This window comes from Chaetodon auriga, chromosome 3 (assembly GCF_051107435.1).
Source record: "Chaetodon auriga isolate fChaAug3 chromosome 3, fChaAug3.hap1, whole genome shotgun sequence".
NCBI lineage: Eukaryota > Metazoa > Chordata > Actinopteri > Chaetodontiformes > Chaetodontidae > Chaetodon > Chaetodon auriga.
The window spans coordinates 3,962,523-3,985,332 of record NC_135076.1 but is presented as its reverse complement, the minus strand read 5'-3'; the positions used below and the strand labels follow the sequence as shown (position 1 = coordinate 3,985,332).

At 40.1% G+C, this 22,810-nt stretch overlaps 2 protein-coding genes across 9 annotated transcripts in view; both read right to left on the bottom strand.

Annotated features, from left to right (window-relative positions):
• The window catches only part of ect2 (epithelial cell transforming 2), a 52,537-nt gene extending 49,253 nt beyond the window's left edge, over window positions 1–3,284 (bottom strand). Inside the window, exons 1-3 of the mRNA XM_076726220.1 lie at window positions 3,228–3,284; window positions 2,313–2,479; window positions 196–275 (exon numbers count right to left, since the gene is read on the bottom strand). Coding sequence (XP_076582335.1) covers window positions 196–275; window positions 2,313–2,445 — 213 coding nt within the window. The 5' untranslated portion in view covers window positions 2,446–2,479; window positions 3,228–3,284. The remainder of the gene's footprint in view (window positions 1–195; window positions 276–2,312; window positions 2,480–3,227) is intronic.
• Window positions 3,285–13,111: 9,827 nt separating this feature from the next.
• The window catches only part of mcf2l2 (MCF.2 cell line derived transforming sequence-like 2), a 140,681-nt gene continuing 130,982 nt past the window's right edge, over window positions 13,112–22,810 (bottom strand). For 5 of the 8 annotated variants that reach the window (XM_076723033.1, XM_076722987.1, XM_076723002.1 and 2 more), the window contains 2 exons: window positions 18,453–18,526; window positions 15,418–16,366 (listed from right to left, as the gene is read on the bottom strand). In XM_076723033.1, coding sequence (XP_076579148.1) covers window positions 16,275–16,366; window positions 18,453–18,526 — 166 coding nt within the window. In that variant the 3' untranslated portion in view covers window positions 15,418–16,274. Of the gene's footprint in view, window positions 16,367–18,452; window positions 18,527–22,810 lie in introns of all 8 variants that reach the window. The other 3 variants (XM_076723016.1, XM_076723009.1, XM_076723041.1) reach the window with 2 other exon arrangements.

Below are 22,810 nucleotides of genomic sequence, written 5' to 3'. Positions count from 1 at the left end.
GAGCAACAGCAAAAAGGTTCTCATCTAATGACAGTTTTGACCCAGAAGCATCTGTATCATCCCAGTTTCTGTGTCCCGCTTATCAAATTGAGAACAGCAGTGATGTTGACCAGCTCAGATCGAGGAGGTCTGAAATCCAATTAGAAGCCAGTCAATAACTGTGGACCTTCAGGATTAAATAGAGGAATGATGTACCTGCAGTGCTTTCACCAGCGCTCCATTTCTGCCCGCGTCTCCCACCAGAACAACTCGTGTCTCCACTTTTGGCAGCATATCTGAGAGATGAAGAGCAACAGAGAGACAGAGTGAACAAGGGGAAAAGGAGAATGACACGCACGCACGCACGCACGCACACACACACACACACGGAAGGCGCGAGATCAAGGAGTAGGTCGTCTCTAGGAGGTGATGTAAGTTTTTCCTCATTTTGACTGACAGCTGGGGGTTACAGCCAGACTACATCTACATCACTGATAAGATTCACGACAGGTAGAAGAGGATCAATAAACAAGTTATGTATGAAGCCAACATATGCTCCCTTCAGTTGAACATATGAGCTCATTTTAATTACAACATAAAAAGGATGATACGTGGGTCATCAATGTATTTGGAAACAGCATGTTGACTACTTCTAACAGCCAATTAGAACACCTTTAAGCTTCACAAAAGCAGTCTCATTATTTCATACTGACAACAGAGACAGTGAACCATTTTAAAGTCAACATAATTAGCATTATGAGAGAAAAGCAGAACAATAAAACACCCCTGAATTAACTCAGTTGGCCATTTATTAGCAGGGTTTGATCCAGAGCCCCAGAGCTCCCAGCACATTTCTCTCTCTTCAAGTAGAAAATCAATTATGTTTGCCAGCTTTCATCTTTAGAGGTGTACTTAAATGATGTTGGATTGGTCACCACAGCATTTAAAATTCCAGAATTTCACAGTGAAATCTTTTCACTGCGATGGAAGCACAGCGATTAGTTGATTCACTTGGATGGGTGGAGTAATCTACGTCAATTTTGGGCATAGAGTTCCATTTGATGAGCTATGACCCAACAAAAACCTGTGATAACAATGCTGAACTTTGACAAAACATGGATGGATTGTAAGAGGCAAAATGACCACTATTTTGATATTTATAAAAATAGCAAGAAAAAAGTAAAGTAGAAAAGTAAAAAAGTATGACGTGAAAGTCTCTTTGCAATTCGAAAAGAGTGTTATAGAGCCAAAGTAAAAGTATTAAGTACCTCTTCTTCTACAGTGGCTTTCCTGTGACTTGCTGTAGATTAGTCTACAGACTACAGTCTACTGACTACAACACATCAACTGTGCATGCACATCCACAAAGGAGATTGTGCACGGAGAGCCACACAGACAATGCTGGAGCCATAAGAGCGAGCAATAACAGCCTGCAATAAATCCTTCCAATCTACCTTCACGTTGATTATATTGTTCAGTTTCTGTTTTAACCGTTTTACAGAGGTGTTGATTCAATTTCTTGGTCATTTTGGAGGCTTTGTTTTGTGTCTAGTTGTACTGTGTTATACTGAGGTGTTTCTAATATTTTGTCAGACTGAACTGGCAACAGAGTGTAGGTCCAAGCAGAGATGTCAAGACGTAGTTTACAATGCAAATTTCTCTTGCAGGTTTCCTTACAGCATTTTGGAATCTGTAACATTACTGTGTTTAGCACTAATGACATGCGACTCATTTTACCAGGGCACTGCATGTGATTTAGAAGATTCCCCCTGATGGGTGTCTTTCGAGCGTTGCATTTACATTTTAAACGTCATTATAGCCAGTCTCACAGCACATGACTGCTGTCGAACATATGACGAGGCAGGATTAAATTCTACACTTGCTCAGCTGTCTGACAACAGAAATCAAGTGTAAAAAAATATGACACAAAAATCATAGAGATGCTGATTCGCACAGGACTAATATTATCACACGGCCTCTGTGTTCCTTGAAATATGGCACATAACTTCAGTTGGAATTTTATATTTCTAGATTGACAAACAATAAAGATCCCAGTCGAGCTCCACTATTGTTACAAATCACTAGAGGTCCCCAGGTAATACTCGTCCAGTGCGAAAAAGGCTTATGTCTTTTTGTTAAAGTAGTGGCTTTTTAGCGTGCACACATACAGGGAAATACAATTTTCTTACGAACTATTGGGTATTATCGAAACTGAAATTGAAGGTCACATGTAATGTATCTGCAGTTTTTCTTTTTTCTTTCTTTTTCAAACACCAGCAGCGGTTTGTTTTGGGTATTTAGAGAAAGGGGGTGGTTGATCCCAGCAGACTGACCTTCCCCGTCTTCACATGCCATGCCCAGAAATACATGGTCCTTGGTGGTTTCGGCGATCCTCGAATCATAGACTGAAGAATCCACCAACAGACTCCGAGCTGTTCCTAAAGTCAGTATGCTGCTGTCAGCCATGGCGAGAACTTCAGGACGCACCAAACTATCCAAACTATCAAAAGTTACAGGGAATGAACAGAAAGAGGCACAGAGGGAGAACACAGCAAGAGGGAGGAGAGAGAGAGAAGCAAAGCAACAAGGAAGAAAGGGAACAGGGTGACAACTGTCAAAATGAAGGCAACACACACAACTCGGCATGACTTCCAACACAAATACTGCCCAAGTCTGACAATTCAACTAGAGAGAAGGCAACATATTTGAGAAGTGTGATAACTTTGTTAAAACGAGACACAGTGGATAAAAAGTTTATACTGAAACTTATATTTGTTTTGTTGTTTACATAACAGCTGCTATACAACAGTCTCTACAAGGCTTCATGAAAAGCATTTGCCAATGGAGATAAGTTGTGCAAGTACAGTAAACCTCAGTGGTTGCAAACAGAAAAACAATCTCACAAAACAGTAACATTTGTGTTTATGACTAAAGCAGAGTCAAAAAGTGTTGTGGTAAACACGTCAAACAAGCAATGGACGGACACTTTGTTTCGCATATAACACTCTAATTAATAGTTTACCTTACTTTTTCATCGTATAATATTTAGGGCAAAATGCCTCAAGTCATTAGACTTAAAGGAGAATGAACCACCAAACGTTTACAGTTAACGTTAGCTGCTTTCACCACGGCACCAAATTCCCTTTGCCTAACGTCACCAGAGGTTAGCTAACAAGTGCTTAACGTTAGTGTCGTGCTTTTTCAAAACCACACTAAAAATGAACTCAAAGTTAACCAAACTTACTGACCGTTTCGGTTGCTGCTAAAAAACAGACAGAATGGGGAGCCAGCGGAGCTAAAGCGACTGCTGAACCACTTCAATTCAATATCCTTTCTAGCTAACTTAGCTAGCTACCGAGCTAGTAAGTCAACAACACAATACTGGAAATTCCTCTTCGGTCCAAAATACTCTTCAAAAAATATGGAACATCGCTCAAGGCTGAGTCAAGTATCAACGCATGTTGCCCTTTAAGCGTGAAAATAGTCCAAAATGTCGAAATATAGCTGCCTTAGTTTGTTGACAGCTAACTAGCTACTTCATAGTAATTCAGAGAAGTTGTCAGCCTACTGTTAGAGCTCAATTCAAAAAGCACGGCGAACAACGGGGTCGCGCACTGATTGGGCAAGAGGGACGGAAAGACTCGGGCTTCCGTCCGGTGAGAACGCTGATTGGTCCATTCATTCAAATCACGATGCGCACTGCGATTGCTTCCCAGACCTGCAACATTCAGAACTGTCGGAAATATGTCAGTCCTCTCCAAGACGTAAAAGCAGCATGGACTATTAATTGAAATGTTGCAATTTTATTTTACATAAATTAATTCTGCCTGTATAATTTAAGTGTATGGCCATGTCAATGAAAATACACAACCTAACGATCCATAAAAAAGGATTTTTTTCAGCTTCATCACTTCCTACATAACGTAATTTAACGGTTTGTGTTATTCTATTTCAAAATGTACATTATGTGGGTCTTTAGACCCACCTTAAGTGTAAAACAAGAACCGAATTCACAAGATGATGTTTTTTATTCAACTGTTGTCCAAAAAAAGTTGCGATCTGCGCTATTTGAATTTTTGATACACAATAGGGTAAAGGAAACAGTTCGTTTCAGTGTCGTTTAGACACACTGATATCAGATTGTATAGTTTATGAGGATACCTTAAGGCAACAAAAATGTACGAAACCTGGAATCTGGCTGGAGATTAACAAACTCTGGATGTTACATCCTAGAAAATTCAACAATGAAAAAAGAAAGTAAAGCCTATTGTTATTCTTTTTACGCAAAGGGCAAATTTCAGAAGTTAATCTGCAACATTTTCTCTGCAGATCAAGATAATTTCCTCCTGAATTTGTTCATATTCATCAAGTCATGTGTAATACCGGTGACCCTGAAAAATCCATATAATATAATATAATGCAAATTATTCTGATTATAATGTAATCCAAGACTACTGTACTGAATAGCTGCTTTTGAATTGATTTGGTACTTATATGTGGTGCTACTGACTATTTCCCATGGGGACTTGTGATGTTTCAACTGCATTATAATGCCTGTGTGATACTATATGCTTCCCCTCTAATATTACTCCTAAAATAACAGCATGATACGCATGTGTATTCATTTTAACTGTGATTATTGAAACACAACCTTCTTTGTTTAGTACCAACAAAAATCACTTTTCCTTAAACAACATGTGCTGTTATGTTTATGCAGGTGTATCCGTGCACGAATCCTATCAAAAATAAAACACATATAAAATGCTTCGGTTTCACCTTTCAGACTAAAGAGGAGGTGAAGAGCACATTTCCACAGGGGTTTTGCATGAAAAAGTAAAGGATGATTTCTAAAAGGCCCAGAGCTCTGTGAACTGGCTTTGGCTTTCACAGTATAGTGAAACAAAAATGTGTTCAGCACACAGAATGAATGCCATCTTAGGTAGACAGCAACCCCTGAGCTTTATGTTAGGCGCAGGCGCGCGCACACGCGCACACGCACACACACACACACACACACACACACACACACACACACACACACAAGCAAAACCCATCCGTACCTTAGTCAGGGTATCCATTGGTAGCGATTCCCAATCTGATCCAAGTGCTCTCTTTTCACCAAATTTAAAATCTGCATACTTACTGCATGGAAGTTATGAGTAACATGATTTGCTGGAGCTAATCCCTGACCTTCCCTGCTAATCAGCAGCCCAACATGATTGAATGAATGGAAGTGATAGAGGAAACAATGAATTTCTATAATGACACTGACAAAGAAATTAATGTGGGTCTGTCATGCTATGGCCAATTACGCATCTGCTTATTAAGGTCAGCGCATTCATCATGTTCACTTCTTAATTCTCACCCATTAATGATGAATCTTAATTTATATACTTTCTCCTCACCAAAACCTCCAAATCAAATTTAAACCTCACAGTAACATTTCTCTTAGAGTTAAAGATAAAACGAACAACTAGAAATACAAAACATACACTTATTACTATGGATGTAAAATAGGGCCCCTTTTCAATTTCAGTCCCTCCTCTACCAGCTGTACACTGAGTTGCTCTCATAATGGAGGTAAATCCTTTCCTTTTAACCAAAGTCATTTTAAAAAAAGAATTTAAATTAATTGAATTGAATTGCATTTTGTTGTCCATCATAACATCCCATGTATGCCTGCTATCCATGCAGTCTGGATTAGAATATGTGAGCACAGGAGTAATCACAGAATGCAATGCAATCAGAATGTAACTGGACTGGTCAGACCACATCTGAAGATGGTCGGGCTGTCGCTGTGATTGCATCTCAGCCAGGTATAAATACAATCTGCACAGTGTGACTATATTGTAAAAAAAAAAAAAAAAAATCCAGCCATCACATTTAAAGGTCATCTAACTTCACCTCTTCCTGCTATCATGAAAATACACATGAGACCTTCTTCAGCGAAGTGGAAATAAGTAAAGCCTATGCAGGATCACTGCTTCAGCAAACTCTAAAGGAACCGTCATACATGGCGAGGGTCACAGGATTGTTGGCTATCACTCCTGCTAATAAGTTTTTCCTCTGGCTCTGATGACCTCTTTAGAGTAAAAGTAACTTTGACCTAGTTAGATTTAACTTAATACCTTCCAGATGTCTTTGATTGCAGTCCCCCAAGAACATCATGTATGTCTTCCTTTGACCAGAGACAAGTATTTGTTGATAGTTTCATCAGCCCTACATACCTAATTTGGTTACTGAGACCAGATCACATTGCAGGCAAAACTGCGATAACAAGGATGCTTATTGATACCTGGTATAATGAGGTCTTACTTTCAAAGCAGCTGCAATTGCTAACCCAACTTTTTGGGGGTCAACATGGTTGTGTCCCAGTCTGATTTAAGTTGATCCAACCATAAAGATGTTTAATTAAGGATGTAAGACAGGATCAAAATGCTGGACCCACATGACTTTGACTACAATTTAGTCATTCATTCATTCATTCATCTTCTATACCCGCGTATCCCTTTCGGGGTTGCGGGGGGCTGGAGCCTATCCCAGCTGGCAATGGGCGAGAGGCGGGGTACACCCTGAACCGGTTGCCAGCCAATTGCAGTACAATTTAGTCTTACCACTCAAACTCATAGTGTATCCTAATGTAGCTGCATGATGATGCAACAACTTGCTGTAATGACCTGAGCTTGGAGAACATACCTCATCTTTTTATCCTTGTGATGGCATTGACTTCAACAATAGAAATACAACAAGCTGTCCCATTATGTACTCAAACTCTCACAAAAGCACATACACACATACTCAATGATGCAATCAGACTGACACAAAGTTAAAAAGACAAACACATACACACACACAGTGGCCCTTTGGGTAGCAGCATGCGGTCTGGAGGACAGTGAAGACATTCACTTCCAGCAGTCCCTTTGTTTTTCTTCTTCTACTTTGACTTTTGTGAAGTCCTTAGTATGCTTGTCGCATTCCTGGGGCTGTCGGATCGCTCCTCCAGTCATCTTACTGACACACGCACACACAATCTCTGTCTGTCTTTCTGTATTCAGCCCTCAGGAGGTTCACTGTGCGGAACAAAGCTTTGTCAAGACCTTATCTTCCTTCTACCCAGCTTTGTCCTCTCTACACTTCCTCAAACCTTTATATTTCTGGCTCAGTCCTCTGCTCTTTGACGCTCAGTCACCAAACACACAAATATAAATACACACAAAGGTAGAGGGAGAATACCTATACAGATATAAAACCAGTAATACGGGTACAAACCATCCAAACTCTTTGACCAGCTGCATTTCTAGCAATTCTCTACAATTTGTGAGGATGCCTTTATTGTGTAAACTAATATACATCAATGTAAGAAAACTAAATCACAAATTTAAGGAAAAGCATGTTTGCAATTGCCATCTTGTAACTGTTGCACCTCATAAGGTCTGTAAAGGTAATTTTTGCCATGGAAAATGAGAAAGCGAGTTGAATACTTCACTCACGTTTCATAAAATCAAAAATCTCAGGTTATTGAAGAAGAAACAAGAAGAATTAGAATTAGAAGAATTAAGAATAATCAGTCAAAGAGTAATGATTAGTGCTGTCACTTTCATGGCAAAGAACTGAAGATTGGTCAAGCCTGAGTCAGTGTCCCATTGAAAGGAGGCTACAGTTTAATGCAAGCTGGGTTCCATTTTTATAGTGCTGCTTAATCTGTCCTTTTTTGTGTGTGTCTTTATTAATTGTGCGAGATAAGTGATTAACAAGAAGGAGAGAAAACATAAATGAAACATGATAAGGCAATCCAGAGAAACAGTGACAACAACAACAACAGTACAGATAAGCTCAAGTAATTAACTAATTAACAGGAGGCACCTGAGCAAAATTGTGATAACAAGAATGCTTATTGATTCTTGGTGTGATGAGGTCTTATTTTCAAAGTAGCAACTTACAGCTGCAATGCTACCCAACTTTTTGGGGGTCAACATGGTTGTGTCCCAGTCTGATTTAAGATGATCCAACCATAAAAATGTTTAATTAATGATGTAAGACAGCATCAAAATGCTGGACCCACATGACTTTGACTCCAATTCATTCCTAACACTCAGAAGAAACCATTTTGTGTCCTAATGTAGCTGCATGATGATGCAACAACTTGCTGGAATGACCTAAGCTTGGAGAACATACCTCATCTTTTTTATCCTTGTGATGGCATTGACTTCAACAGTAGAAATACAACAATCTTCTCTGTAGGTGTGATGCAAAGCACAAAAGTTTCAGACCTGTATCAAGAAGTCATAGCTGGTTATAGGCTAAAGTGAGAGATAGGTTTTTAGCTTTCTTTTGAAAACATTCAGTGAGCTGGCTTCACTGATATCTGTAGGTAGAGTGTTCCAGAGCTTTGGGTCGTAATGGACAAAGGCTACATCCCCAATTTTCTTTCGACTGCAGTTAGCAGTGTAGCTGGGCTTTGTACACGAGGAGGAGGACCTTGAAATCAATCCTGAATGTCACAGGAAGCCAGTGCAAAGCAGCTAAAACTGAACTAATGCGCTCTGTCCTCTCAGTTCTGGTTAATAGCCGAGCTGAAGAGTTTTGAATGAGCTGAAGTCTCAGTTTTGTTTTGTTTTTCTTTTCTTTTCTTTTTCTTTTTCTTTTTTTTTCAGAAGGCCAGTAAATAGTGCATTACAGTAGTTCAGTCAACTGGAAATTAAGGCATGAATCAGTTTTTCAGCATCTTTTTAATTGAAAAATAGTCATACTTTAGCTATGTGTTTAAGGTGAGAAAATTAATATTTTAGTCACCTTGTTGATATGGGGCCTGAAGCTAAAATCTGAGTCTAGAATAACACCAAGATTTGTAACCTCAGATTTAATCCAGATTATGAAACAACATTTCTCTCTTTGTTTTAGAATCAACTTGTAGGATTTCAGTTTTGTCCTAATTTAACCTCAGGAAATTATTGCTCATTCATTTATTTATTGCCAAGAGACAGTTTGTGATGGAGTCTATAGCTGCAGCATCATTTGGTTGAGCACAGATGTACATTTGTGTGTCATCTGCATAACTATGGAAACATACATTGTGTTCTCTAATGATGTCATCAAGTGGCAGCATGTATAGTGAGAACAGTAGTGGACCGAGGCAGCTTTTCCCATGCTTACATCTGTTTGAAAGCAGCAGTGCTGGCTCTAATTGAGGCTATTTTGTTATTGAAGAACATGGTGTTCACAGTTTGATGCAGAGAACTGCTGATGGAGTGCGGGTCAATAGTGGAGGATGATACTCTATAGTTCCCAGCATTCTCTGTAATAATCTTGGAAAAGTAATCCTTTCTTGTCAGACATATTGCTTTATTACAGACAGTCATGGCTTCTTTGTATATATTACAGTGACCTGTGAGCCCAGTTTTCCTCCGTTTTTTTTCAGCTGCTCAACAGATTCTCTTGATCTCATTAACAAAGTTATTGTTTAACCTTGGGGAGATTCTAACTGTTGACCTGTTATTGTAGGGAACCCAATTGAAATATGGTGACAATAAGTACTTTGCTTTTTTCTTGGCACTTTGCAGATACTGTATGTTCAATATAAATGTTAGAAAATGGAATGTACTCTGATTAAAGTATACAGTAAGCTGTATATACAAGTTGTATATTACATCTTTTTTAGGAGACAGTGTGAAAAGTAAGCAAGTGTAAGCATGCTGATACAAATGGCAGCCTTAACTCATCTCCATGTCAGTGTCTGAGGCCAGACAGACAATGTGGAGCATTTAAGACTTATAAGTTGTCTCCTCTCTTTAAATTATGGTTTCATCTGAGGGCAGAGGAAAGCAGATAAAAGGGTTAGCACCAGTCGCAGACAGAGAGAATACATTATGCTTTAAGTCTAACATTAATAGCTTGTTCTCTTCCCCTTGATGGGGGGAGCAGAGGCTGGCGGGAATGGTAATGATGCAGACACCACTCCAACATACCTGAGGAGCCATTGATCACTGACAAAAGAACAGAAATACACCAGAGATTTTCATGATGCCTGTATTTCATCACACATTTCAACGTACAGAAAAGGCATTTACACTTATCACCTTGATAACCATGTCCGCAACAAAAACAGATTAAGATACTGTCAGCTTTTTTTACCTCTCCTCCTACTTCTTTCCCTTTCACTTACCAACATCCTATAATTACATTTTATAAATACATTAAAAATTCATCAATACAGTCTGAAATCAGAATAAACCAAGCTGCAACAACGTGCAGAGAGGATTCTTCTCAGACAGCAAGTGAAGTCACCGTCTGCTGGCACAGACTTTAATAACATCTCGTTTGAACACCCATCTTTTCTTGACACAAGTCTGGTCTGGGAGATAGAGAACACAGTGAGGTGTTGGGAAAAGATCACATCTCTTCCATTCTCACTGTGCTTTTTTCTCTCTCTCAGTCTCGGGGCTGGTGCTTGCTGAGTATAGCAGTCTGTATGGTTCAATCTTCTGTTGAGCAGACAGCAAAGAGACAATGTTTTCTCACTGTCATGCAGGTATTCCAAATTCACTGTTATTACACAAGTGAAACACTTGTGTTTTCATCTTGTTCACGAGTCAACATGACAGCAGACACACAGAAAAAGGGAAGGAAGTTGTAAAGAAATTGTTGTATGATTGCACCCTTGATGACTTGAAAAGCTTTCTCTTTGAATGCCAGTAAATGGAAAGAAAGATGAAGAAGGGTGAGTTTGCAGCGCCATCCTAATCATTTTAGCAGCATTTTCTAAACTTTTTGGTTTTGGATGGATATGCAAGCAAACAGATGTGTTTGAGACAGAACAGAGATGATATTTTCCTCACAAACAATGTGAGGCAGGCAGAACTGACCAACACTGCAAGACCCAGTAACAGTGTGTTTGACCTTGAAAATCCATGGTACATATTTTTCTTCGGTGAACGAATTGTGTTGCCTTATCATGAAGATGTACACAGCCTGTTAGTAATTTGTGGTCTTTAACTCTTCTTGACCTTGTATTAGAGGAAAACAAAGTTTTATTCCACCTTGGATTTCATTTTGCAGTTGGGGTCATTGGTTCTATCGGTTATAATAACACTGTACACATCAAAGTAAATGTGAAAATCAAGGATCAAGACAATAGTACTTGTCCAACAGGGCGAGAAAAACAACCAGTCAGATAATCAGATAGTCAGTTATAAACCAGCCAACAGATTAGTTAAATCCAAAAATAAGCACACCACTGACTGTTACCAACTGAATTGGGTCTGGACTCTAAAATTGAATCAAAAAATCTCATGAATGGGATCACTCTGGGTGGACACTGAGAAGCTGTTACATTCCAGCAGATGGCGGTAATGCAACAATAAGGATGCTAACCGCCCTAAAACTCAACAGGAGAAGGCAACACCTGTCATTGGTCATTAATACACGTTTCTCATCTGTGCGCTTTTCATGTCAAAACATTTGACCCAGTGAAGTAATGTACTGTGAGTCTCTTTGGTGTTCTGCCACTTACACACAAGCACCAAAACAAACCGGAGCAGGAGAAAAGACTTTGTGTGAAAAATGGCTCCAAGATGTGCTGTGGCTTGGAGCTAACGATAAGTGCACTGAAATGTGGTGCAAGATGTGCTGGTTTGTTTAAAACAATCTCAGAGATGTTCAATCATCCATTGTTTGATAAACCTGGAAAGAGTAAGGAGCACACAAATGTGGCACAAGCTACTGCTAACAAACATACAAGTCAAGTTGAAAAGTCTCCCACTTGGTAAATGGTGAAACAAGTTGAGTGAAGACCAACAGCAAGCTGTGTGTAATGTTTTTCTCCAAGCATTTCATAAGGCTAAATATGTCCTATGCCTTCCAATGCTGGTGCATTAGGGTTAGGGTAAGAGCAAAGTTGCAGTCTGCTGAATTTTGGGTGCTGCTCTTTGATGGAATAGAGGACAACAGTGGCAGTGTCCTCTGTGTATGACTTGATCCAAATAGTTATTACAAACAATCCACACTGTCAACATCAGCAAGATAGTTAAATTGTCTCTTAGGCTGCCTTTGGGCAGTGCAGCCTGTGAGGGGACATTCTCACATCTTAACATAATGAAACCAAGTACAGATCTCTTCTGTCAGCCCTGATGCACATTCACCTGTCAAAGATGACCACAGAGACATTTGACCCAAAGCCAGCTGTTGACCTGTGGATGGAGACAGCTGATCTGAGGCTCAACCAGGGACTGGGCGGGTGCATCTTCATCATGAGGGAGACACTGAGGAAGATGGCATTTATTAAGATCATGCTATGTGAGGGATGAGTACCAAACACCATCTCCTGCAAGTCACCTGAGTACCTGACGGAAAAAGTTATGCACTCTCATGTTTACAACTAACAGTTTGAGTAATTATTTTACTGTTGAGTGTTGTTTTTCTTCCATATAAGTTTGGCTACCCTGGAAACATGTGACTGTATGTTTCTTGTCCCCTCGGCCATCACTGGAGCGATGTTACTGTGTCCACTGTACACAGTGTCATTATTACCAACGGAAATGATTGTCAGACTTATGGAAATGAAACCCAATGTATAAGAAATCGTAGTTTTCCTTTGATATTGTTCGCTTTCATTTCATTTGCCAATGTCCTCTCAGTATTCTGTATATAGCTGCTACATGACTGCAGCACTCGTCTATCAGTTCAGTGCACACCAGCCACTTTGATGCAGCACAAAATAAACAGTGAAAGTTTCTGATTAATACAGTTTTGCTTTGATTTTGGAATGAGATACACAACTTGTCAAATTTAAGGTCCCTTAAATACATTTAATGGGATGACAGATTGTTTATGTTCTGTTTGTTCTTGTGTTGGTTTATACATTTGTGAGCATAAACTATAAATTTGTGCATTACTCAATAATCCAAGAGCTTCAGTTCACTAACTGCACATTTGGTTAGTTCACCTGGTTCATGCAACAAGGTTGGAGTCTTCTTGTTCTGGTGGGAACATTTCTATTTCAACAGGAAGCAACATGGTTGGAATCTGGTCTGAATATGAAATCTAGCACCTATATGTATCAAATCTGTTTGCATGCATTTTAAGTTTGGGATAACTGGCTACATTTAAAAAAACAAAGAAAAACAAGGTGACAAAATTCATATTGTAAATGCATGTTATCACAATGAACCGATATGTACATTACAATGACAGATTGTACAATATACAGACTTGATACATTCTGTAATATAGTTAAATGGCAATTAAATTGCAGCAGGATGCAGTACAATATAAATATTTCCTTTACAAAGATACAATATTTTTCATTGAACATAGGATAAACAAAATATACAGCATGTTCAGGAGGAGTGTATTACTTTACAATCAGATTAATTAGGAATGAATCTGACCTTTAATAGAGTCTGGCATTCTGTTACAGATCTTAACCCACTTACAGTGTCAAAATATCTGTCAGTCTATCCATCCATCCATTAATTCATCTATCTACTGCACCTGCCCATCAATGCATCATCCATCCATCCATCCATCCATCCATCCATCCGTCCATCCTTGTAGTTACCTTTCCTCCCATGGATCATCCATCCATCCATCCATCCATACATCCATACATCCAACACTCACCAGTCTACCTAGCCAACCAATCATCAATCAATCATCCATCCATCTATCCATCCATTCATCCATCCATCAAACCTTTCACTCCCACCCACTCATCTACCTATCCATACATGCATCATCCAACCATTAGCAATGTTTGAACTGATATTCAAGATCAGGGTGCTTAAACTCTGACTTGTTTTCAAAGACTGACCCCACTTACTTACTGTAGCTTTCTAACAGAGGAGCTAATTCTTACATTCTGATATGTATTCAGTCATCAGGTCAATATTTAGCCTTTTGATATTCTTCTGGTTTCTTCTTTCCATTTCCAATAAGTTACAGGTAAATGTAAATCAAAGGAGTTGTCATCCATCGTCTGTTTGTAAATACAGTGGTCCTGTTTCAGACTTCTCAGTGAATAGCACATATAATTCAATCTGTCAGTAGAAATGCAATGCAATGCTGACAAAAACAGGGAGAATGGTGTACAACGATACAGCAGTCATACAGAAAATGGATGTTTACCCCCCAGAATATGCAGTATTAAACTAACACTGATGGTTATTTACAGTTACCGAGCCGTCATCTCAGCCCTCTCAATGAATCAATGAACGATGAGTGCACACTTTTCCTCTCTGAAGAGGCGAAACCTTTACAGCTGATGCTATGAAACAGCCCAGGTGCTGCTTGCTAAAGAAGCATTTCCCTGAAAAATAACTTGCAGCAAATAGCCTAACAGTTCCCTGACTTTTCCCACAACATACTGTACTTTACTTTGGAAAAAAAAAGGACATGAGTGCGATGTGTCAAAGAAATGCTTTTTAGCCTACCTGGCTTATTGTGGTGACCCTCACAAATTGCTAACAAATGTTAATATCTCAGTAACAAAAACACTGCATAAGCACTTTTGACATGGACTTCAAAAGAGTCTCATGAATCTGATAACGCTGTTGCAAAGCTGAACTATTGCTTGCATTCTGCAAAACGACCTGGCGCACAGAGCCTTAAAGGAATGTCAAGGTTAGAATACAATCAGTCTGGTCTCTGATCGAGTATGTGTCTGAACGCTGCTAGCCATGAGCCACTATATGGATGTGGCGATAAATCAGCAGGACATGAAGAGATCTGCGTGCATGAATTAATACAATATTCTGAATATCATCCATTGAAAATGAGTGTGCTCTTTATACAATACTATAAAGTCTACACATTCTTTTAAACAATGCTTGAATCTGTTCTTTCTATAGATAGCAGCTGGCATTCAGCAGAAAGTGTGAAATGTTCTGAAAAAGCTTGCTACTGAAAATCCCATTATGTAGAAGATGAGTCCAAGTAGCATAACATGTCACAGAGATAAATCTGTTTCCTTTACACCATCACCCCATTCATCTGAAGAAGAGATGTGCTGCAGTAATGCTTAATTTCCATCAAAAGCTATTTGGCTTCTTCTGTCTGCTATTCACTGTGCATGTAGAACGAATACACTGGAAAACACATCATGATTGATTTATTTCTCACATGCATTTTCTGCTGGGAAGTAATTTAGCTGTCATTGGCTGATAAAGGAAATTCTATTAGAATTAGATTCTCTTATTTGTTGCACCCCTGATATAGCAAACTCAGCTTTTTAAGACTGCACCAATAAATACATTTTGCAACCCCCCCCCCAAAAAAAAAAAAAAAAAAAGCTGTTCTGTTCAACCTCAAGCATGATGTCCTGGTGTTACCTATGCCAAAAAGACATCACTGAGATCATTTGTGAATGATACATATAGACGTTTCTGTCCAAAACAAAACATTTCATCTGTAAAATTTTAAGTTTTTTTTTTTTTTTTTGCCAGATGGAGTGACCCATTATGTAAAATCTCCTTCAGTGTAAAGAGAAGAATGACTAGCTATTACTTCAAATATGTAAAGAAGATATCTCTCAGAGCAATTTATACAGCTAATTTGCCAGTCTACAAGGTGTGACAATGGACACTTTGAGATAACATATCTGATGTAATGTAATGACATTATGTGGGTGTTCCACCAGGATGACGAAAGGCAAGCAAGAAAACTTCTAGGTTCTTCTGGAGACTGCAGCTACTGAGAAGTGTGTATTCTGGACCTGAAAAGTTTGAAGCAGCTGAAGCAGGTCAGCAGAGGTGGAACCTGGACTGAAAGAGTTTTGCTTCAGTGCAGCATAGCAGCAAAACAGGGCACCTTGCCAAGGCCTGTTCACAACCAGCACATGGAATTCATCACTCTTCCCTAAGGTAATCCAAGTTAGAAATGGGATTTGAGTTTTCAGGTATCCAGCCCAGCCACTCAAGAACTGCATTTTCTACAGTATGTAATTTGAATTCATCCAACTTTGGATAGAAAGTTCAGTCTGCACATCCATTCAGTCTTCGGTGTTCCACAGACGACAGCTGGCACTTCCTTGAATTAAAAGTCTTATATGGCTTTCCAACTGTGGGATTCAGGCATGTTATGATTCCAGCTTTTCCCAGAGGCTTCACGGAGAAGCTTCAATGAGTCAGACATGAAAAAGTACAGTTGAAAAACAATAGCAAGCCATATTTGTATAGTAGATGAAGAACGGGTAGAAAAAGAATAGTCATTGATATTCAGTCCAGCTTAGGAAATTACAGTTGAAAAAACACTATTAGAGTTATCAGTCATGTTTGTGATCCAACAAAAATGTTCAGCCATGTTTATCTGCTGTCCTGCGACACATCTCCCCATGTACTGGCTTCATTTTCCTCTGAGTCAGAGAGTGCTGCCGTGCACAGATCACTGAAGATATCTGGAAAAACAAGAAAAATTCAAGTCAGAGTCATCTTTAAATACAGTTTGGTGTCCTAATCTACTATATAGAAAACAAGCATGGGGACAAACTGTGGCATTCAAACACAGTGTTCCAGAAGAGGGATGCACAGCCGGACTGCAGCGCCAGTAAAACATAACACACCACACAATGCAGCTTTAATAGGAGTATAAAACAAGGAGACATAATAGTGAGGTGTTCAATATTTGCAACAATATCAGCCAGTAGAGTGCATAAAGAATTATAGGGAAGGCAGACATGGGCAATCAACACAGACAGGTGAAGAGGGCTTTTTCTAAATGGGCCCCACTTAACCAAAATACTGAAGGTCAACTGCTAGAGTGCGGAGTTCTGTCTTCCTTAAGAATGGAAAAAAAACTCAGAAATTGAAGAGAGAAGTGAGGAGAAAGTGAGGAGGGCAAGTGAGGAGAAGGAAGGGATAGTCGTTTTGAAGAGGGGCGGACAGAGCTCCGTAACAAAACAAGCAAGGCCATGACAAACACTTCGAGGGCCAGCCTTCAAGTCGGCATGAAAGGGAGGAGATGGAGGAGAGATGGATGGAGGACAGAGGAGACATTGAAGTAAGAGAACAGAGAGAGAGAGAGAGAGAGATAGCAAAGAGCCCAGGAGTGGCTGTCCTGTCAGAAAAAGTATTCTGTGGCACCGAAACATGAACTTATCAACAGAGTGTTCTGACAAACACTCAAGTTTCATGTGAGCCTAAGTCTGATATAGGTGTGTGTGTGTGGAGTTCTCAGTTTTCTAAAGAATTGAGAAGTGAGAGGAGCAACTGTTCCAAAAGTATTTTTCCCCAATGCAAAATCCTGTTTTAAAGCTGCCTTTTAGTTCTAGTCCTCAGCGTTAATTGCATTGATCATTTTTTGCCTTTTACCAAAAAACAAGTGGTAACAACTTGTTCTCTTATTGCTACTGCTACGACTAGTAAAACCACCACTGGTTGTTGTAGTTTACACTGTTACAACTATTGTTCTGTGAATTTTACCAGATTATTTATAGGCAGTGAACAGCTAACATGCATTCGGTGTAGACAGCCAGGGGGAATGGAGTGAAGGGTGGGAGTGTCAGTGATAATGCAGTCTCCGTGTCATATGGGACGGGTGGTGCAGACTGGAAAGATTCCTAAGTCTACAACCTGCAGCATCAGACATCTGCAGGTGGTTTTATTATTGCAGAGCTGGTCATGTGATCAAGTTGGATATAATGTACTTTTCAGAAGAATCTGTGATATTTACAACTTGGATGTTGATGTGAACATTGCTTACAGTCAGAAACTGGTAATTACAGTAACTCTGATATGACATGCATAACTGCTCAGCCAGGGAGGTGGTAGCAGTGGAGCAGGGGGGTGTGTTTGGGTTTGAATGCATTTTTCAGTAAGAATGGAGCATGTTCAAGCTAGAACAAGGTGTATGGTATTGTTTAACTATACTATAAGTTTATGTTATGGCCACAACGTCAAATTATTCGAACTTTGGTTCTGAGGAATCTTGCATAGCATAGCTGATGGCTCTAAATACTGTTAATACTATGTAAGTAAAGTAGCTTTACTATGGTGAAAAATCCAGTGAGAGGTGCAGATCAGCTCACTTGTCATGTACTGTGGTAATAAACTTTGGTCTCAAAATGTATTTTTTCTTCCCGAGTCCACTCCCAGAGAGGGAGAGGGAGGGAGAGAGAGAGAGAGAGAGAGAGAGAGAGAGACAGAGAGAGAGAGAGAGAGAGAGAGAGAGAGAGAGCAATGTGCGGCAATCAGTGACATCATGCTCTGATTATTCAACTCAACAAGCCAAAGCTCCACCCCCTCCACTCCATCCTTCCATCCAACCTGAACTCTATGCAACAGACTCTCCCTCTCCCAGCGGCCCATCCAGGCCCACCCAATCCCTCCTGGCCCAACTGCCATGTGAGAGAGCAGGGGAGAAACTGAAGAAGTTGGAGTAAAGGAGGGGAGCGAGGAGTGGTGGGTGGGTGGGTGAGTGAGTGTGTTACGGCGAGGCTGCCAGTGGTTAGTCAGAAGTAGCAGTGTTGTTACTTAATGAGTGACCTCCTTCAGGTGCTGTTTGCAGTATACTGGATGGGACCAGCCCTGTCTCCTCTGTTAAAAGGTTCTTGACTAGCCTAGAACATGAAACACAATGCAGGGGACGGTCTTCACTCGCTCAAGGGAGGAAAGTAAATACAGCTATGTAAGAGTAACTGTTTAACCAAAGTGACATGACATCATGACAAAGGAAGTTCTGGGTCAAAGGTCAAAACATACCACATCATAACCACATGACAGAACTAACAAACTGAACGAAAACATTACAGCAGAATTCAATAAGTAAAACATACAGTAAATAATGGTGAATTCTCACAGATCTTTAAAAAGTATGCTTGTAAAGGGGTTTGACATTTTGTATGGAACAACACTTAAACAAAGGATTTACTATCAGTACTATAGAATCAAGAATAATAGAAATTTCACAGTAGCACCAAAATAACGCTCAGCTGAGCAGAAATGGTAATTTCTTCTTTTGTGTAATAAAAATGGCTACACAGCTGTAATCATCTGCCAGTAACAGGCTGCTACAACAGTTTCAAGGTCAGCTGAAAAGGGCATCATTGGGTCATATACACCATTTGTTGGCGATTGCTTCAGGCAAAACTAATATAACAAGCCCTCTCTGCAGGAAATGTACGAACATCAACTTGATCCCTGCCACATGTAGGTACCATTGAGATCTCTGTGGTCCAGACCTCAGTAATTATTACCACAGGCCACTTTTTTGGGTTTTGCTTCTGTAAAAGAGAGCAATTTTTGTAGTCTAAGTAACATCATTGTAAGTGCATCTATGGATATTATGTTATAGGACAGCTCTAAAATGGGTAAATACATCTGACAAAGACTTATCTCTTGATGTCCCCAGTAAAGCTGCAGAGTATACACCTGTCTGGGTGCTGTGACTTCAAGAGGAATCACAACAGACAGACAATACAGCTTCCATAGTGTCTGTCTTGATGTGACTGCTCTCGAGAAACAGCCTCTGAAAACAGAACAGCCTGACAGAGAGGAAGAAGCTCTGACGTGCAGTAAACCCATGTGACTGACTAACATCTCGACCTGAAACAGACAATACATTTCTTCCTGGGGAGCGTGACAAAGTAAACACCAGTGCACTGGAAGTCTGTTGTTTCCTGAAACAAGAAGGGGAAATGTATTTGTGACTGCTTTAGACAGTTTTAATTGAGGCTTAATGTGAGTGATTTGTCAGCTTGGCGCTGGGCAACGTCTTACTGAGCAGCATAATTGCTTTTGCAGAGTTCGGCTCCAAACCACACACACAATCAGAGATAGAGAGGTGGAGTACGAGGGAGCGGTATGTTCCACAGACCTGGAATCCAGCCAGCTCGCTGAAGTTCTATTGAAAGGTAGTTGATAAAACATATATATATAGTTCGGGGATGACTGCTTGAGACTGACGACCCGGATAAAAACATGTGAAAAGAGACCTCAGCTGGACCTGTGATTTAAGTCCAGTATGACAGATATACAGTCTGAGTCTGTCACACCTGTAACCACAACCAACAGTGATGTCACAGTATCCTGGAGTACACCTGTGCATCACGGCAACAAGGCGAGAAGTTCAGCCACTGAATGTCAAGCTCACTAAATGAAGAGTCACACCACCAGGCAAACCCCAAAATCCTGCAAAAAGACAAACGATCATCTGAGACTGTCCCGGGAATCTTAAGATACAGTCACAGTGACATTGGACATAAACCCTGACCTGATGAATCACAGAAAAACAACATGATTTTTAGCAGCAACAGTCACTAACCCAGATTGGAATGGGATCTGTCCAACTCTGTAATCTGCCTTTTTCCAGCTGAGCCACCAGCTCTACCTTCTGAAAAGTTGACTTCGAGGACGTAGGAAGTTGCTGCGAGCCTCTGGCATCACACATCAGAGTGAAGTAATTCCCTCTTTATTCTGGTCATACTGTGATTTAGTGTTGACAGGATGTGGTCGGATGTGCTAATGTGTTCTCAGCCCTTATACAAATACACCACACACTGCCAACAGCAAGCCCACAGGGGCTGCTGGGAGAGGGACACTGTGTGTGTTGTGGGTGTGAAATGAAAGCCTAAATCTGGAAAGGTGCGACACACTCTTGGGAGGGCTACATTAGCAAGCATATTTCTGTCTGTGTTGGAAAAAGTGACTATTAGCAGTGTGCACAGACACACAAACACGAACACACACACACTTGTCCCAGAAGTCAATCTAAACACACAAAAAGCATGCACCTAAATCCTCGCAGACACACACAAATGTACCAACACGCACACCCACCCATGTTCGTGGTGGTGTGCACGACACACACAGCAGTCGTGAAATTCTACTGTTGCACATTAACTTTGATCCACCCAAAAAAACACTAAAGAAAAAAGGGAGGACATGAATTCTTCATTTTCCTCAAGTGAGGAGGAGAGACAAGTGAGAGTGAGTGAGACCTTTTAGCAGCAAAGCCCATAGCTGTAGACGACAGGAGACGGTTTTAAAGGCTGAAATATGCATGAGCTGATGAAAAATGAGCATACTCAAAGCAAGTCGAGCTTTTATCTAACAGAGTATTAGTCACTTCCAAATGCAGAGAGCTTGCATGAGACCAAAACACTCTTTCAGCGGCTGATTCTAGAGGCTGTTTCTCCAGAAAGGCAGTAGCCTCTGTTTTTCTGGTGAGCTCAAAGGATAGATGGTGGTGGTGCGGTGAATGAAACAGATTTATTATTCATCTGAAGCCAGCGCGTTTTCAGTCGCCTCCCTTGATTTGGCAATAGACTATTAGTAACGCGTTTTGTTGTTGTATCTTCCACTGGTTCATCAGGGTAATGTTATGGTGAATAAAATTTTAATTCCAAACAAGCCACACTGAGCCTTTAATCCTTGTAGAGAGAGAACAGGGCAGCAGAGCAGCAGCTGTTGCACTCGTCTCATTTCCTTTCTCGGGCTTCGTCGATTAATGTGGACCAAACTCAAGACAGACTTTTAACCAGGGAAACCATGGTATGGGTCATCATAACAGAGAGCAGCGAGTGTGTGGAAAAAAGGCTGTCCTTATGAAAAAAGACACAATTTTATCAAGTTTGATACAATCTAACACAATCCAACATAACAGCTCTGCATCAAACGTTGCCTTTCTGAAGGCTAATGGTTGATTTTTCTCAATATCTCAGGGCTGAAATTCAAGATGCTGTTGTATTGCACTGCATATTATGAGGTCCATCCATCCATTTTCTATATCCATTTATGCTCTTCAGGGTCATGGGAGGCTGGAGGCTGGCGTATATTAGACTAGACGCAGGTACGCTGTGGGCAGGGCTGTTGCAGGATACAAGAACATAAAGCACACATTTGTGGCACGTACTGATTTTGTAAGATGTTCAGTTTGTCCAGGGTTGGAAATTGCTTGCAGTTCATACAATTCATTACTAGGAGTTTCAGGATGATATCTCTTTTGTACATGTTCTGCAATCCTTTTTTCAATGAACAGAAAAAGTTAGACTTCCCAAATGTTTGCCATGTCTAAATACAAACAGCTCAAAAGGCACCTTGCCAAAATAAAATAACCTAAAATTGGTAAAATTTTGATTTCTGATCAAAGAACAAGGTTCTGAATCAGATCAGACATTTTTCACCAACGTTCAGTACTCAGGTACAGGTGCCTACAGATTTGGATTAAAAAACTTTTCACACAAGCACCTTGACAGCCACACAATGGATGCATAAAAAAGTTTATGATCCACAGTAAAGTACTTTCTCGAGGATGACTGGGAACAAAAACTACAGCCATTTTGTGGCTGTAGTCAGACGTGATGGAGTGGTCATTTTGGATTGATAAGGTGTTTCTAACAATTCCACACCTCCATGCTGTATGAACACAGTATAAGAGGTGGACAAAATATTAGAAATGCTTCCATATAATGATGTTCATTAATCTCTGCATTGTCCTCCTCAACCCTGAATCCAGCCTTTCTCCGCTCAAACTCTCCATCTGCATCAGCCTTGAATTTTTTGTGTTCCTGGAACATGATATCTCATTAGTACAGAAGTTACAATTTGAATACGCAATTACTCCATTTGGTCAGTGTTTTTTTAATTTCTCTTCTTTTGTTGCATTTTATGTATTTGTTTTTTCTATTCTTCCGCAAGTTACTTTATGCTCAGTACATTTAAATGCAAAGCACAGCCAGTTTGTTGTTGCTTGTGATGAAATGTCTTCTACACATGAAAATAAGATTGCCTTTCCTTGCTTAAAGTCATTTGTGCTCAGTGACACACAGACTTATTGGAATTTCTACACTGGATCATGCAAATGCTGCTTCTTCCACCCTCTCCCTGCTTTTCTCTGCCTTAGC